Raw genomic sequence first — 16863 nt, 5'->3', positions numbered from 1 at the left:
CATAGGTATACATGTAAACAAAGAATACTGTGTGTGTGTGTGTGTGTGTGTGTGTGTGTGTGTGTGTGTGTGTGTGTGTGTGTGTGTGGGGTCAAAGTGTGACCCCATAAACGACTTCCTTAACCTGCTGGTCTGGAAAATCCAACAGTTCATCTAAACAAAAAGCACTTAGACTAGAACAGACGTAGCTACGTTAATCCTACCATAAAACAATAAAACAAGGTACGACCTCTCCATGCTCCTAGGATGTAGGTGTGCATTCCAGTGTGGAATACACACCAAGCCTTTGCAGCCTGCTAAAGATCACAGTCCTATCACTACACAATTGATTATACACCTCTAAGCATATATGGTTAAATATTTCTAAGCATAAATGACAATCAACAATACAAAACCTAACAGAAGCGCAAATACTTATCTCAGTCAGAAAGCAACGCGTCCTTGACTGATGGACCCTCTTTAACTTATCAATTATGCATTTAACAACTAAACTTGTATTGGATGTTGTGTTTGTGTTGGTGCTTAAAAATTATAGTATAGTTCATAGGCGTGTCACTATAAATGTTTGTTTAATGTATGTTTCCAAATTTGCAGTATTGATGGAGCACTTGAAGATGGGTCATTTGGGTGACTAGTAAATGATGAACACAGGACACCAAATTGCAGAATGAAGTTGATTGAAGCAGAAGGGAAGCCACATCTCTGCCTTTTTGCACTGAAGGAAAGTGAAATTACTTATGACTATGGTGGGAAAGAATGGCCCTGGCGGAAAAAGGTGGATCTGTTATATAAAGATAAAGCAAAATGCACAAATGTTTAATTATATTTAAGAGAGTATCAACATGTATGAAGTAAACTGCCCTCAAGTCTGTTTGTCATTCTGTAATTACACATATACACACAAACTTGGAAGATGATGTTTGATGATAATAAACCCTTTGAGTAAACATTGCATCAAACTTGCAAACTTCTTACAATGTCAATATAGGAAGCCCAATAAGGTACTGGGTCTGATTAATCCAGACCTATTCCAATAGATCAATCAGGCAATTTGCAATACAAATGCTTGATGGTGTCTCTACACATTTTCAATGACTTTTTAGTAGAAGTCCTTTTTATCTCAATCCTTATTAATTAATGTAGGATAAACATTTTAGCTTTTCTGTTTCTCATTAGATCATTCTGCCAGAAGTCTTTGAGCCAAGAATGCATTCTGAAACATGGCCTATGTGGCCCATAATGAGTAGTTTGGTCAGGTCAATTTAAGATAAGATATCCTTTATATCTATATATCTATATATATATATATATATAGTTTACTAATTAGTCTGTTTTTAAAATAACAATGTTTTATATCTCAAATCTGATGAAAAAAATTGATTATTAGGATGATGCAGTATATCATATTCATAAGTTTAAAATGTGTCTTAAACTTAAAAAAAAAATCTGCTTTTTATTCTGAATTATGCGTTGGTTTTAAATTCACTTTATGCTTGTTTATATTTAGTGGTCTTAGTGAATATAATTTGTGATGTGTGGGATCGCTACTTTTTAAATTATAACTTAATGAATCATCGGTTGTTGTCTAATGCTGTGGTTTCTTTGTATTTGTAGAATGCCGTTGTGTGTGGCATAAGATCTGCCTCCAGACATCTTCAGAAGACTGGGATATGTCCGACGTAAGTGTACAGTGAAATTCAACCTGGAAAGACTCAGATACGGAGAAAGAATTAGACATGCTTTATTGAACATTAAATATTTGGCGGTCAGACCCCGGCGGGAAAACTGTTGATAAAAGCATTGCTGATTGAAGTAGGAGGTCTTCCCCCGGGGTCTGGACACTGGTGGTGGTATGGAGGCAGGGGGCAAGCATGGGGGTGCAGGGGTGGTGGAGGGATGCGAAAACGCTGAGAGGCCGAGCTATGGGTGAAAGAGCTTAAATGCCCGGAAGCTGAATGGAGGCGTAGGTGCGAGGGAGCTCCGGATTGGCTGCGCCGGAGTGAGCAGCTGAAGGGAGTTGAGATGATGATGATGATGGAGACGATGTGCAGGTGTGTCTCCCAGGTTGAATTTACGCAGGCTTCATTATAATATAGTTAATATTGACGTAGATGCAGTTCGTGAAGATTGCCACATGTTGCTTGCTCTTCCTTTTTCTTTCATCACAAAATTATAAGGATAATCAGTTTTGTAAGTGTTGTCTCAGATAGAGAATTGAAAGCAGAGAGATTTTGGACTGGATAGAGTGTAGAAGTTATGTGAGAGAGGCCAGAAATAAATAAACACATTGTAAAAATATTACTTAGATTTTATTATAATCCTTTGTAAAAAAACAAAACAAAAAAAAAACAAAACAGTTTCATACAATCTAGTCTCAAAGGTTTTACAAATTTTGATCTGTGGGGGTCATTGTGGGAGGGGCTCTGGGACCAGGTTAGGGCTGGTGTCTTAGTTTTTTTGTTTTGTGTTTGTTTTTTTTGTTAATGTCATTGTTCAAAAAATATAAATTGGATATTAGAAATGGGACAAATATCAAAAAAGTACTGAATCGATCACAGATTGCAAATTGATCAAGCAGAATCAAAATACTTGCACAAAATACATATCTGCTGCACATTTTCTTCTTTAAATCGGGAGGTATTTCTTAGTACTTTTAAGACATCTAGAGACTTTGGTTTACGTCCCGAGCTCTGGGACGTGAACAATTTAGCATTTATCCTTCCCATGTTTATTTCTGTTATTTAATCTATGCTGTATTTACGAACAGGGTGATGTCTCATCTGATGAAGAATACATCCCAAATTCTGCATCAGATTCAGAAAGCTCAGGAACAGAGTTGTCTATTGAGTTACCTGGACCATCAAAAAACTCCCATGCTGCTAGCATGCCTGATTTATGCGTTACTTTTGCTGAAAAAGAACAGACCATGGATGTTAAGAACAACTTTGAGCACATTTTGAATGATCTTGAAACTACTGATGATCTTCATCCCGACCAAGAACCAGACAGCTCAGAGTCATGCCAGCAGAAAACAAAAGATGCATGTAGCGAAAAGAGTACTGTGGATATTAGCCAAAATGAATCCCCAACCAAGTCAACAAAATTAATCAAAAGCACAGTCAATTTTTGTTTTGTGTGTGGAAAACCTCAAACAAAATTTGCACGTCATCTGGAGACGCATGTAAATGAAAATGCTGAAGTCGCCCAGGTGCTTCAGTTACCCAAATCATCAAAGGACAGAAAAGTTCATCTTGAAAGGTTACGAAAGCTTGGTAACTTCAAGCACAACTCTGCTGTTAAAACCACAGGATCAGGTTGTCTTAAAGTGAAAAGGATCTCAAAAAAGAGCAGCAGCAGCGCTGAGACATACGAGTACTGCTTATACTCTAAGGGTATGATATCCAGAAAAGAAGTTTCTCGGCATATGAAAAGATGTGCTTTAAGACCAGAGAATAATGCTGAAGAGAAGCTGAAAGATAGAGTCTTTGGTATAGCATCTACTCAATCCACAATGTCTCAGCCAATTTCAAGTGAACTCTACTCAGTACTGGGCAAGATGCACAAGGATGATGTGTCTAGTGCAATAAGGAATGATCATTATATTATGCAGTTGGCTCAGTCTCTTTTTAATAAGCATGGAAGTGACAGATCAAAGCATGAGTATATAAGACAGAAAGTAAGGGAACTTGGGAGATTACTTGTGACTTTGCGTCACGCAACAAGAATCCGTAATATGGAAGAGGCAATAAAACCAGCCAACTTCTTTATTCTTACTAATGCTGTCAAGAGAGTTTCAGGTTTTGATACTGAAACCAGCACATTCAAAGCCCCAAGTTTAGCCCTGAAGCTTGGACATTCTCTCAGAAAAATAAGTGATATTATCATGTGTCGTGCTCTCATGGAAGAGGATCAAGAGGCTCAATCAGGAGGTTTCACACACTTCATGAAACAAAGTGGTCTGAATTAGTTTCCCATTCAGCCTTATCAAACCTGAGTGAGGCAAAATACAACACGGTCGACAGCCTTCCACTGACCAGAGATGTTCAGAAGCTGCAGTTATATCTTGGTCAGCAAGTGGAATCGGCTAGGGAGAAACTAGGTGATAACCCAACAGCAGGAACTTATGCAGCACTAGCAAAGGTGATCCTTTGTCAAGTGATTTTGTTCAATAGGAGGAGGGAAGGTGAAGTAGCACGTATGACTGTCAAAAATTTTGAAGATCGTGACATGTCCAAACTAAACGATGACATCAGCTCTGAGCTTACAGAAGTTGAGAAAAGGCTTTGCCAACAGTTTGCCAGAGTGGAACTGAAGGGGGAAAAAGGACGAAAGGTGGCTGTGATCCTGACTTCTGATATGACCGATAACCTGTCACTCCTCGTTAGTAAGAGGAAAGAGTGCGGGGTATCTGAAAACAATATGTACCTTTTCGCCATTCCTTGTAGTGATGGTCACTACAGAGGGCAGTTTGGTCAGTTTGCAGATGCTTGCGGAGCAACAACAACTAACCTTCGCAAACAGATTGCCACGATAAGCCAAGTCATGAACTTGAAAGATAATGAACTAGACCAGCTGGCCGATTTCCTCGGCCATGACATTAGGGTCCATAGAGAATACTATCGACTGCCCCAATCAACAATTCAGCTGGCTAAGATCTCCAAGTTGCTCATGGCCATGGAGAAGGGAAGTGTGAAGGATATTCAAGGAAAAACTCTGGATGAAATTGGTGGTATGCATGGTTTATATGTTGTTAAATCGGCTTGGTGTTTGTGAATATGGTTGGTCTAATAACATTTTTTCAATTTTATAGATGACATAGATGGGATGGCTACTGGATCACAGCAACTCCCTGATGCTTCCACATTGCGAGGTACTGAAATTATTGTATTCTGTGTTATAGACTTTGCAGTTGTATTGATAAAGTATTTAAAATTTACATTTTTATATATTTAGATAATGTTATTGCAGTTCTGTTTGTACTTTGCTGTGTAGTTAATACCATTTACAGTGAGGAAAGTAAGTATTTGCTATTTTGCAAGTTCTCCCACTTAGAAATCATGGAGGGATCTGAAATTTTCAGCGTTGGTACATGTCCACTGTGAGAGACAGAATCTAAAAGAAAATTCCGGAAATCACAATGTATGATTTTATTAAAATATTTTTGTATATTACTGCTTAAAATAAGTATTTGAACACTTGCTTATCATGCAGATTTCTGACCCTCAAAGACCTGTTATTCTGCTTTTAAACAGTCCAACTACACTCTGCTCATGATTCTAATTTAGCAGCACCTGTTTGATGCCGTTAGCTTTCATAAAGACACATGTGCACCCCACAATCTGTCAAAAGTGTTGCAGCAACATGAGTAAAACCAAAGAGCTGTCCAACGACACAAGAGACAAAACTTTAGACCTTCACAAAGCTGGAAAGGGCTCCAGAGCCACTGCCAAGCAGCTTGGTGCGCGTGCACCAAGCTGATTTTTGTTAGAGAGACTTCTGGATGTTATTCAGGATGTCGCCATAGACAAAGTTGAACAGCGCCTCCTTTGACTTGGTTCCGTCCAGCTGCACAACATCAACAGCTGATGCCTCCATGATGTTCTTATGTTTCAGGTACATGGGCCAGACGTGGCCGTCAAAAAGGCCAGGGGGGTCTGGTACCAGATGGAGCGCGTGCAGGTGACTGTGCGTACCCTCTGCAAGACTCCTGCAGGCGCCCCTGAAGGGAAGAGGCTAATGTCTTCCTCGGACTGGAGCCCCACGTAAGATCTCAGCTCGTGGGGTGTCAGTGATGCTAAGAAAGGTGAAGAATCAGCCCAGAACTACACGGGACGAGCTGGTCAATGACCTGAAGAGAGCTGGGACCACCGTTGGCAAGGCTACTATCAGTAATACACTGAGACGTCATGGTTTAAAATCATTCATCACACTGAAGGTTCCCCTTCTTAAGCCAACCCATGTCCAGGCCCGTCTGAAGTTTGCCAGGGACCATCTGGATGATCCAGAGTCATGGGAGAAAGTCCTGTGGTCAGATGAGACCAAAATAAAACTTTTTGGTCTAAACTCCATTGTTGGGGTTTGGAGGAAGAAGAAGGATGAGTCTCATCCCAATAATACCATCCTACAGTGAAGCATGAGGGTGGAAACATCATGCTCTGGGCTGTTTTTCTGCACAGGGGACAGGACCACTGCACTGTATTAAGGAGAAGATAAACGGGGACATGGATTGTGAGATTTTGGGCCAAAACGTCCTTCCCTCAGTCAGAGCATTGAAGATGGGTTCTGGCTGGGTCTTTCAACAAGACAAAGACCTGAAGCACTCAGCCAGGAAAACCAAGGAGTGGCTCCGTAAGAGTCATTTCCAGGTTCTGGAGTGGCCTCACTAGTCTCCAGACCTCAGTCCAATAGAAAATCTGTGGATGGAGTTAAAAGTCTGTGTTGGCCCAAAACATGACAGATCTACAGAAGATCTGTGTGGAGGAGTGGGTCAAAAGACCTTCTGCAATGTGTGCAAACCTGGTGAAGAACTACAGGAACTGTTTGGCCGCTGTAATTGTTAACAAAGGCAATATTAATATAGTTTGACTCAAGTGTTCAAATACTTATTGTCACGGCTCAACGGCACGAGGGAACAGGGATGGACACAGGCGCAGAAACCAACCCGGAAGCGAGGTGACAGAAAACCAATGATTTATTTCCGCCCACAGGGAAAACAAAGGTGAAACACAAAGCGACGCCACCACACTAGTGGCGCGTAGGATTCGTCTGTGAAAATGAGGGCGACCTAGACACCTCTAGGAGACGGCTGAACAGCGGGGACAGCGGGGAGGTAGAAACAGGACTAGGTAGGGGCCGGGGCATTGGTTTCAGATGGAGGGGACAGGTGGAGCGGAAAACCCGGAAGCGGTCGAGGCGTGGGGAGGCAGGCAGGTGAGCAGTGGGTCGGCAGGCCACGTTGTGTGAGCAGCTGGCGGCCCAGGTCCAGGAGGACGGGAGCGAGGGGAACAAGATCTCCACTCCGGGTACTATCGATGGGAATAGCAGGTACTCAGGCGATGAGTGGTTGAGAGCGCAGGTCTGATATACCGCTGGCACGATTGCTCACAGGTGGTCAGCCAGGGAGGGGCAACCGGACTCCGCCTAAAGGAGGAGGAGCCGCTGTCTGAGACCTGCAGGTGCCCAACCAGACCATGACACCACCCCCCCCTCAAGGGTCGCCTCTCGGCGACCGGCCTCTGTAGAATGCCGAAAGCAAGGCGGGGTCGAGAATCCGGGACCGGGGAACCCAGGACCTCTCCTCCGGCCCGTACCCCTCCCAGTCGACCAGGAACTGCCTGCCCCTTCCCCGGCGGCGTACATCCAGGATGCGGCGGACCGTGAAGGCAGGATGCCCACCGATGAGCCGGGCGGGCGGCGGGGCAGCAGGAGGCGGGCACAACGGACTCACAACAACCGGCTTGACTTGGGAGACGTGGAAGGTCGGGTGGACCCGTAACGAGGAGGGCAACTTTAGCCTGACCGCGGAGCGGCCGACCACCCGCTCCACCTCAAAAGGACCGATGAAGCGTGGGGCCAACTTGCGGGAGTCCGTCCTGAGGGGAATGTCTCTGGCGGACAGCCACACCTTCTGTCCCCGGGCGTAGGCAGGTGCTGCCTTGCGGCGGCGATCCGCGTAGCGGCGCTGGCGGGCGACGGACAGGCCCAAGGCCCGGCGGGTGCGCGACCACACCCGTCGGCAGCGTTGCAGATGGTGCTGGACGGAGGGGACCTCAAGGTCGGTCTCGCGCTCCGGAAAAAGGGGTGGCTGGTAGCCGAGAGAGGCCTCAAAAGGCGAGAGACCCGTCGCTGACGAGGTGAGGGAGTTGTGTGCGTACTCCGCCCACGGCAATAACGATGACCAGGAAGCCGGGTTGGAGGCAGCGACGCAGCGGAGAGTGGCCTCCAATTCCTGGTTGAGGCGTTCGGTCTGACCATTAGTCTGAGGGTGGTGTCCAGAGCTCAAACATGGCTTCGCTCCCAGGGATGTACAGAACGCCCTCCAGACCTGCGATGTAAATTGCGGTCCCCTGTCTGAGACGACCTCCGAGGGTATCCCGTGCAGCCTAAACACATGGTCGACTAGCAGATTAGCGGTTTCAGTGGATGTGGGGAGTCTCTCGAGGGCGACAAAGTGAGCTGCTTTGGAAAACCTGTCGACCACAGTGAGGATCGCGGTCTTGCCAGAAGAAACAGGTAGACCAGTAACGAAATCCAAAGAAATATGCGACCAGGGGCGCCGTGGAATAGAGAGAGGCTGCAGCAACCCAGCCGGGCGTTGCGTGTTAGATTTGCCCCTAGCACAAACACAGCAGGCGGCCACATACTCCTTGACATCTTTATCAATAGACCCCCACCAGAAATACCTTTTAATAAGGGCACTCGTCCGCGCGCCTCCTGGATGGCAGGAGAATCTCCCCTTGTGGACCCAGTCGATCACTTTGGAGCGGGCCGCCTTAGGGACAAAGCGGCGGTCAGGGGGCCCTGTGCCGGGGTCCGGCTCGGTCTCCAGTGCCCGACGGATGTCCTCCTCCACCTCCCACGTGAGGGAACCAACCTTGACGCTCGCAGGGAGGATGGTGGGCACGGCGGACGACTCCCCCGCGGCGTCAAACTGCCGGGAAAGGGCATCCGGTTTCACGTTGCGGGACCCTGGGCGGTAAGAGATTGAAAAGTTAAAGCGACTGAAAAACATGGACCAGCGTGCCTGACGTGAGTTCAGTCTCTTGGCTGCACGAATGTACGTCAAGTTCTTGTGATCTGTCCACACTATGAATGGGTGCTCCGCCCCCTCGAGATAGTGCCGCCACTCCTCCAAGGCCAGCTTCACAGCCAACAGTTCCCTATCCCCCACGTCGTAATTCCGCTCAGCAGGTGATAAACGACGGGAGAAAAAGGCGCACGGATGGAGCTTGGACGCCGTGCCGGAGCGCTGGGATAACACCGCCCCCACCCCGATGTCAGATGCATCCACCTCGAGAATAAACTGTCTCCCGGGGTCGGGGTGAACCAAAACCGGCGCCGAGGTAAACAGTGCCTTTAACTTGGTAAACGCTGCTCCGGCCTCCTGGCTCCAAATAAAAGGGAGCTTCGGTGACGTCAGCCGGGTCAGCGGCGCTGCTACCTGGCTGTAGTTCCTGACGAAGCGCCGGTAGAAGTTTGCGAAGCCCAAGAAGCGCTGCAGATGCCGCCGGGACGCAGGTACGGGCCACTGCACGACTGCCGTAACCTTAGCCGGGTCAGTCTTCACCTGCCCCCCCGCGAGGACGTAGCCCAGGAAGGAGACGGAAGGTGAGTGGAACATGCATTTCTCCGCCTTTACGTACAATTTGTTTTCCAGCAACCGCTGCAGCACGGCTCTGACGTGCGCCCGATGTTCCACCACGTCTTTGGAAAAAATCAGAATATCGTCGAGATAAACGAAGACGAAGCGGTCCAGGAAATCTCGCAGGACGTCGTTCACCAGGTTTTGAAAGACCGCCGGGGCGTTTGTGAGACCGAAGGGCATCACTAAATATTCGAAGTGCCCCAAGTGAGTGTTAAAGGCGGTTTTCCACTCGTCGCCCTCCCTGATTCTGACGAGGTGATATGCATTCCTGAGGTCTAACTTGGTAAAAATGGTGGCACCGTGAAGCGGCTCAAAGGCGGAACTGATCAGCGGCAATGGGTATTTGTTTTTTACTGTTATGTCATTAAGCCTCCTGTAATCAATACAGGGACGGAGCGAGCCGTCCTTCTTACCGACAAAGAAGAATCCGGCCCCGACAGGCGAAGAGGAGGGTCTGATGATGCCGGCCGCCAGGGAGTCCTTTATGTACTTTTCCATGGCTGCCTTCTCAGGATGAGACAGATTGTAAAGGCGGCTCGTGGGTAGGGGGGAGCCCGGTAACAACGTAATGGAACAGTCATATGGCCTGTGCGGGGGCAGTGCTTGGGCTTTGTCCTTGTTAAACACCTCCCTCAAATCGTGGTACACTGACGGTACGACAGAAAGGTCCACGGCAGCACTCGCGTCACGTGCGGGCTCGGCAACGGCTGACGGCGGGGCTGAGACGAGACAATTGGCATGGCAAAACGGGCTCCAACTTATTACATTTTGCCCAGCCCAATCCAGATGTGGGTTATGTAGCTTTAGCCAGGTGAAACCAAGGACGATGGGGATGCTGGAGGAATGGAACGTCAGGAAGGGGAGCCTTTCCCTATGGTTGCCTGAGGCGACTACAGTAACAGGAGCGGTACGGTGAGTGATGTGGGAGAAAACTTGGTTATCCAGTGCTTTAACTGGGAGGCTAGACTCCAACTCGAACAGGGGAATATTCAGTTGCTTGGCTAGTTTCATATCAATGAGACTCTGCTCAGCGCCCGAATCGATTAACGCCCGGGACGTGTGGGTTGCGGAGCCGAGCAAGAGCGTAACCGGCAACAGGAAGCGGGGCTTAGAATCACTATAGGTACCGCCCACCCGTATCCCCGGACTTACCGGCGGGCGTCCCCTTTTCCCTTCTCCGGACAGGCGGCAATGAAATGCTCCGCGGAACCGCAGTAAAAACACGAACGAGCGCGGCGACGTCTCTCTCTCTCTTGCGGAGACAACCGGGATCGCCCGAGCTGCATGGGTTCCGGTTCCGGGTCAGCCCTCTCCCCAGCGACTGGGGCTGATGGCTGAACCGGAAGTGGCGACGGGGGAATGTAAACAGGTGACGCACGCCGCACTGGCCGACGGGTGCTGGAGTTCCTCTCCCGCTCTCGCTCCCGCAGTCTGTTGTCAATGCGAAGCGAGAGCGTGGCTAACTCCTCGAAGGTAACCGGTTCGTCACGGGACGCTAGCTGATCCTTCATGTCCTCGTTAAGCGACTGCGAGTAGACTCCCTGAAGGGCTTTATCGGGCCAGCCGACTGCCGCTGCGGCGGTGCGGAAGTCGATCAAGTAGTCCGCGATGCTACGGCGGCCCTGGCGGAGATTTAACAGCCGGCGAACCGCACTGCCCACCGAGACGGGGTGGGCAAAAGTCCTTTTGAATTCGCCGAGAAAAGCATCGTAGCTACAGGACGGCAACGGGTGTGTGCTCAGGTAAGCCTCGGCCCAATTCAGGGCTCGGTCGCGCAGTTTCCCGATTATATAAGAAACTCGAACCGTGTCCGAAACGAAAGAGCGGGGCGAACGTCTGAACGCCAGCTCGCACTGTAACAGAAAACCGCTACAGGCCCCTGGGTCACCCGCATACGGCTCCGGCTCCGGGGAGGCCGCGTCGCGAAACAGGTGACCCCGCTGGGGCTCGGGATCCGCCGCGGGCTGAGGCAACGGCGCGGTCGGGGCGGGCAGCGCTGAGCTACCGGCGGCGGGTTCCGACTCCGCCGAGGGTTGAAGGGACTGAATGTCGGATTGCATTTTAGCCTGCTCGTCTGTGAGTGTGTGCACTTGAGCCAGTAGGTACTGCAGCGTCTGTTCGTGGCTACCGATTATAGCCCCCTGCTTACTGATCGCTACGCGGGCTGGGTCCGCTGTGTCCATATAACTGGCCTGAGTATACTGTCACGGCTCAACGGCACGAGGGAACAGGGATGGACACAGGCGCAGAAACCAACCCGGAAGCGAGGTGACAGAAAACCAATGATTTATTTCCGCCCACAGGGAAAACAAAGGTGAAACACAAAGCGACGCCACCACACTAGTGGCGCGTAGGATTCGTCTGTGAAAATGAGGGCGACCTAGACACCTCTAGGAGACGGCTGAACAGCGGGGACAGCGGGGAGGTAGAAACAGGACTAGGTAGGGGCCGGGGCATTGGTTTCAGATGGAGGGGACAGGTGGAGCGGAAAACCCGGAAGCGGTCGAGGCGTGGGGAGGCAGGCAGGTGAGCAGTGGGTCGGCAGGCCACGTTGTGTGAGCAGCTGGCGGCCCAGGTCCAGGAGGACGGGAGCGAGGGGAACAAGATCTCCACTCCGGGTACTATCGATGGGAATAGCAGGTACTCAGGCGATGAGTGGTTGAGAGCGCAGGTCTGATATACCGCTGGCACGATTGCTCACAGGTGGTCAGCCAGGGAGGGGCAACCGGACTCCGCCTAAAGGAGGAGGAGCCGCTGTCTGAGACCTGCAGGTGCCCAACCAGACCATGACACTTATTTTACAAAGAAATATACAAAAAACTTGTTATAAAATCATACAATGTGATTTCCGGAATTTTCTTTTAGATTATGTCTCTCACAGTGGACATGTACCTATGATGAAAATTTCAGACCCCTCCATGATTTCTAAGTGGGAGAACTCGCAAAATAGCAGGGTGTTCAAATACTTACTTTCCTCACTGTATGTATTTTTTATATATATATATATATATATATATATATATATATATATATATATATCAATACATGAGCGGGACACAGAAAGGAATTGGCAAGAATACCAGAGGCGCAAAACACCAGCTACTGGTAGACAGAACAATCAGCCGAGACTGCAAGACCAGACTGACCAACCTGTGCACTGCCTGGATTGATTACAAGAAGGCCTATGACTCAATGCCCCACAGCTGGATACTGGAATGCCTAGAATTGTACAAGATCAATGGGACCCTAAGAGCCTTCATCAGGAACTCAATGGGGATGTGGCGTACAACACTAGAGGCCAACTCCAAGCCCATAGCACAAGTCACCATCAAGTGCGGGATCTACCAAGGAGATGCTCTGTCCCCACTGCTGTTCTGCATAGGCCTGAACTCCCTCAGTGAGATCATTAACAAGACTGGCTACGGATACCGACTACGGAACGGAGCAGTTGTCAGCCACCTCCTGTACATGGATGACATCAAGCTGTATGCCAAGAGTGAACGAGACATCGATTCACTGATCCACACTACCAGGCTATACAGCAATGACATTGGAATGTCGTTCGGACTGGAGAAGTGTAGTCGGATGGTATCAAAGAGAGGGAAGGTAGTCAGAACCGAGGGGATTGAACTACCAGAAGGCAACATTGCAGACATAGAGGACAGTTACAAGTACCTGGGGATCCCGCAGGCAAATGGGAACCATGAAGAGGCCGCTAGAAAGGCTGCAACCACCAAGTACCTGCAGAGGGTCAGGCAAGTCCTGAGGAGTCCAGATACAGACGGACAAAATGGTGGTGGCTAACCAACCGGACATAGTGGTGGTAGACAAACAGAAGAAGACGGCCGTAGTGATCGATGTAGCGGTTCCGAATGACAGCAATATCAGGAAGAAGGAACACGAGAAGCTGGAGAAATACCAAGGGCTCAGAGAAGAGCTCGAGAGGATGTGGAGGGTGAAGGTAATGGTGGTCCCCGTGGTAATTGGAGCACTAGGTGCGGTGACTCACAAGCTAGGCGAGTGGCTCCAGCAGATCCCGGGAATAACATCGGAGATCTCTGTCCAGAAGAGCGCAGTCCTGGGAACAGCTAAGATACTGCGCAGGACCCTCAAGCTCCCAGGCCTCTGGTAGAGGACCCGAGCTTGAAGGATAAACCGCCCGCAGGGGCGTGCTGGGTGTTTTTATATATATATATATATATATATATATATATATATATATATATATATATATATATATATATATATAATATATATATATATATATATATATATATATATTTTTTTTTTTTTTTTTTGCTAGAAAAATCTATCAATGACAATGAAGAAATATTAACTTCTGTGACTTCTGATTTGCCTCACTTCTCCGAGACTGCAGCTCAAGGTACATTTTCAATGTTGTACTCAAAGTTTGCCCAACATATCTTATGTAATGAGCTGGGATCTGTGAGTTAGTCCTGTTCAGAGACAAATCCAGTGAAATGTGCAGTAACGTATTTTAACAGCGCACATCACGTATGATAACGATGCTCTCTTGTTTCATTAATGCCACTTGCATCTCTGTTTTTCATTGCATTAAAAATGAAATCAGACTTTACTATTAACACTACTATGCTGATTACGATAACCTGGGATTGTGTATAGAACAATATTACTAACCATCAGTACATTTTTACATGGTCGATTGTTAGTTGTTCCATTCCTAATTGTGACACTAATGCTTTATGACTAGTATTTTGATGCTTCATCAGTTTTGGTCAAGCAAGATTTGGCCTGTGCAAAATCTACATCATTTCCCAGTAAACTCATTACCCAAGGTATTGTTGACTTCATCCAGTTCAGCAGCATTGCCATGTGTATAGTTAGTATAATAGAACTGGCTGTCACTGTCCCCTCTGTGCCCATGGTGTTTGATTGGTAGGCAGAAAGCCTCTTTAAGCCCATACATTTATACTGTGCAATATTTTTTAGATGACCAGGGGAATGATGCCTGTGTGACTTCTGGTTCACCTCCTGTCCCTGACTCAGTTACTAAAGGTATGATATAAATCAAATGCCATGTCCATCACTAGGCACTATGTGCAGTCAACACCAACATCATGTGGTTAGACATTATATAACATATAAAGAAGCTGAATGTATTTTGTGTTTACCAAGCAGTGTGATGAACTATCATGTTAATGAAAACAATCAAACTTTAAATTTTATCAGGTCTACAGTCTATTTATTATCACACACAATTTGTTTAGACAAGTACCAGCTTGTTTTCACAGTTTTGAACACCATCTCTACCTACAAGTGCATCTCACATGATCTTTTTAAACTTCAAATTTGTTTTGTTTTATTGAACAGGTTTACGTGTTTCATCAAGGCGGTGTGTGAAGAGACCATGGTCTGAGGAGGAGATAGGAGTGGTGATGAAACATATGAAGCCTTTTATTGAAAACGGTATCACTGTCACCAACCAGCAGTGTCTGAAGTGCAAAGAAAAGGAACAACCTATCTTGGAGACGAGATCTATTCAAAACATTCGAGATTTTGTGCGCAACAGAGGACTGGCCTTTAAAAAAAAAAAATAAATGTTAAACACTAAATGCACTTTTTGACAGTCTGAGCCTTTACCTTTCTGGGCCTGATTTCAAGGTTAGTGTTCTCCATTCAAAAAGTATGTAGTTGACTTCACTGTGCTCACAGGCAGTGTTTTGTTTTGATGTGTGGTTAGCCTGAGTCTTTTAATGCCAGGATTCACTTTTATTTTCCTTCAATAATTGTTACAATGCTGTCCTTTTAAGGAATTGATTATTGAGTTGGTTATATTAAATATAGTTCAGTAATTCAACAAATGTGTTGTGTGTTGATATAAGTCTTATGTTTAACCCTTGTATGGTGTTCGGGTCTGTGAGACCCGTGTTCAGTTTTTTTCAAAAGAAAAATTAAACAATTAATTATTTTTTCACGTGTAAATGTGTTGTGTCTTTCCACTCACTCCACTTGATTATAACTGATTTATTTATAACATTTTATATAAAAGAAAAACGAGAAGCACATTAATTCATAAATGTGATCTAACAAAGGTAAAGGGAAAAAATTAACCATGTTTGCTGTTCATATGTCTTGTAATTGGGATGAAGTAAACATCTGTTGAGTAATTTAACATAAAATTGTTTGATAGTGTTAATTTGGAAAGCCAAAACTCTAGCGGGTCCACCAGACCCATGAACACTGGCTGAGTAACAAAAATACGAACACCACACAAGGGTTAAGTCATGGTGTCAGCCCGACTCACCCCTGGTATGCAAAGGTGCTGTTTTATTGGTCAGCCACTCAGTGCCAGTTTCTTCAGGACAATGAAAAACTCTATAAAACATAGTTTGTTCTAGTTGATGCAAGCACTGTTGTGTTATGCTTCTAGTTGTTTTAATGACACTTTGACCACCTGTTAGTAGATCACAACAGATATGATCTGTGGTGTTTTATGTATGCTTGTATGTCAGATTGTAATGCTCAGAGAAAACCAAAATATAGTCTTTTTATTATTATTTTTAATTTATTCATCCATCCATCCATCTTCAACCGCTTATCCGAGGCCGGGTCGCGGGGGCAGCAGCGTAAGCAAATTTATTCAATTTTACTATAATGATGTATCAGTCACAGTCTTATAATACACGTTCTTTTCTAAGAAGGTTATACTTAGTGCATGTGTGCGTATATGTACAGTGAACTGGCTTTACACACCATGTGTCCTTTTAAACCAGATTTACTCAGTGTGTGTGTGTACAGTAAACTGGCTTTACACACCATGTGTCCCTTCAGAACAGACTATACTTTGTGTATATGTATGATGACATCACTGACCTTGTACACCAGACTGTCCTTATAGACCGAGCTACAGAAAAGTCTCTACAAACCACCAGAATGTCTGAAAAAAATAGCCTTTTTTATATCTCAGTCGAGCAAAAAAAAAAAAAGTTTAAATTTTAAGTTGTGTATAGGTTTGCTGATTTTTTTCATGATTTTTGATATGCATATTGTAGCTCTAGCACCTCTGGAACCCGGTGTCCCCATAGCCCTATGTCCAGTCTGATTTGCCAAAAATTTCAGAAATTGTCCCTCTAACCCAAGAAACGTGTGTGTGTGTGTGTGTCTCCTAGATGGCCTGACGCAGCAGTTAGGGGCAAACTCTATGTCCGAGTTTGTCTTTGCACAAGCAGTGCAGAAATGGCTCCGATACGCCCCAGATCGTTTGGGTGGTGCAGGACGCACATCATGCATCCCCATCCCGGAGTAAAAAAATTACAAACTTCTGTGAAACATATAAATGTAAATAGGAAACAGTCTTTTAATAAAGTATTTAGCAAACGAAACATGTCTATTGACCTTTTGTTTATTTTTTTTCTCTGTTACATCACATGCAATGCTTTCTTATTTTAGGATATTAATATTGACATGATACATTGTGAGACATTTGTTTTTTTTTTATAAAGGGTGTCCAATTTGAG

At 46.2% G+C, this 16863-nt stretch overlaps 1 protein-coding gene across 1 annotated transcript; it reads left to right on the top strand.

Annotated features, from left to right (window-relative positions):
- The first annotated feature begins 4056 nt into the window (after positions 1-4056).
- On the top strand, positions 4057-15207 carry LOC147313484 (uncharacterized). The gene is made up of 5 exons (XM_086264501.1): positions 4057-4729; positions 4811-4870; positions 13668-13748; positions 14336-14401; positions 14717-15207. The coding sequence occupies exons 1-5, from the start codon at positions 4198-4200 to the stop codon at positions 14941-14943; spliced, it is 966 nt and encodes a 321-aa protein (XP_086120627.1). The 5' UTR covers positions 4057-4197; the 3' UTR covers positions 14944-15207.
- Positions 15208-16863: the final 1656 nt, after the last annotated feature.

The sequence above is a fragment of the Aulonocara sp. 'chitande type north' Nkhata Bay genome, linkage group LG15, assembly GCF_057382095.1.
Source record: "Aulonocara sp. 'chitande type north' Nkhata Bay isolate Kocher_YH1m ecotype deep benthic linkage group LG15, A_spYH_male_GT1.1, whole genome shotgun sequence".
Lineage (NCBI taxonomy): Eukaryota > Metazoa > Chordata > Actinopteri > Cichliformes > Cichlidae > Aulonocara > Aulonocara sp. 'chitande type north' Nkhata Bay.
This window is presented reverse-complemented; position numbering and strand designations above follow the sequence as displayed.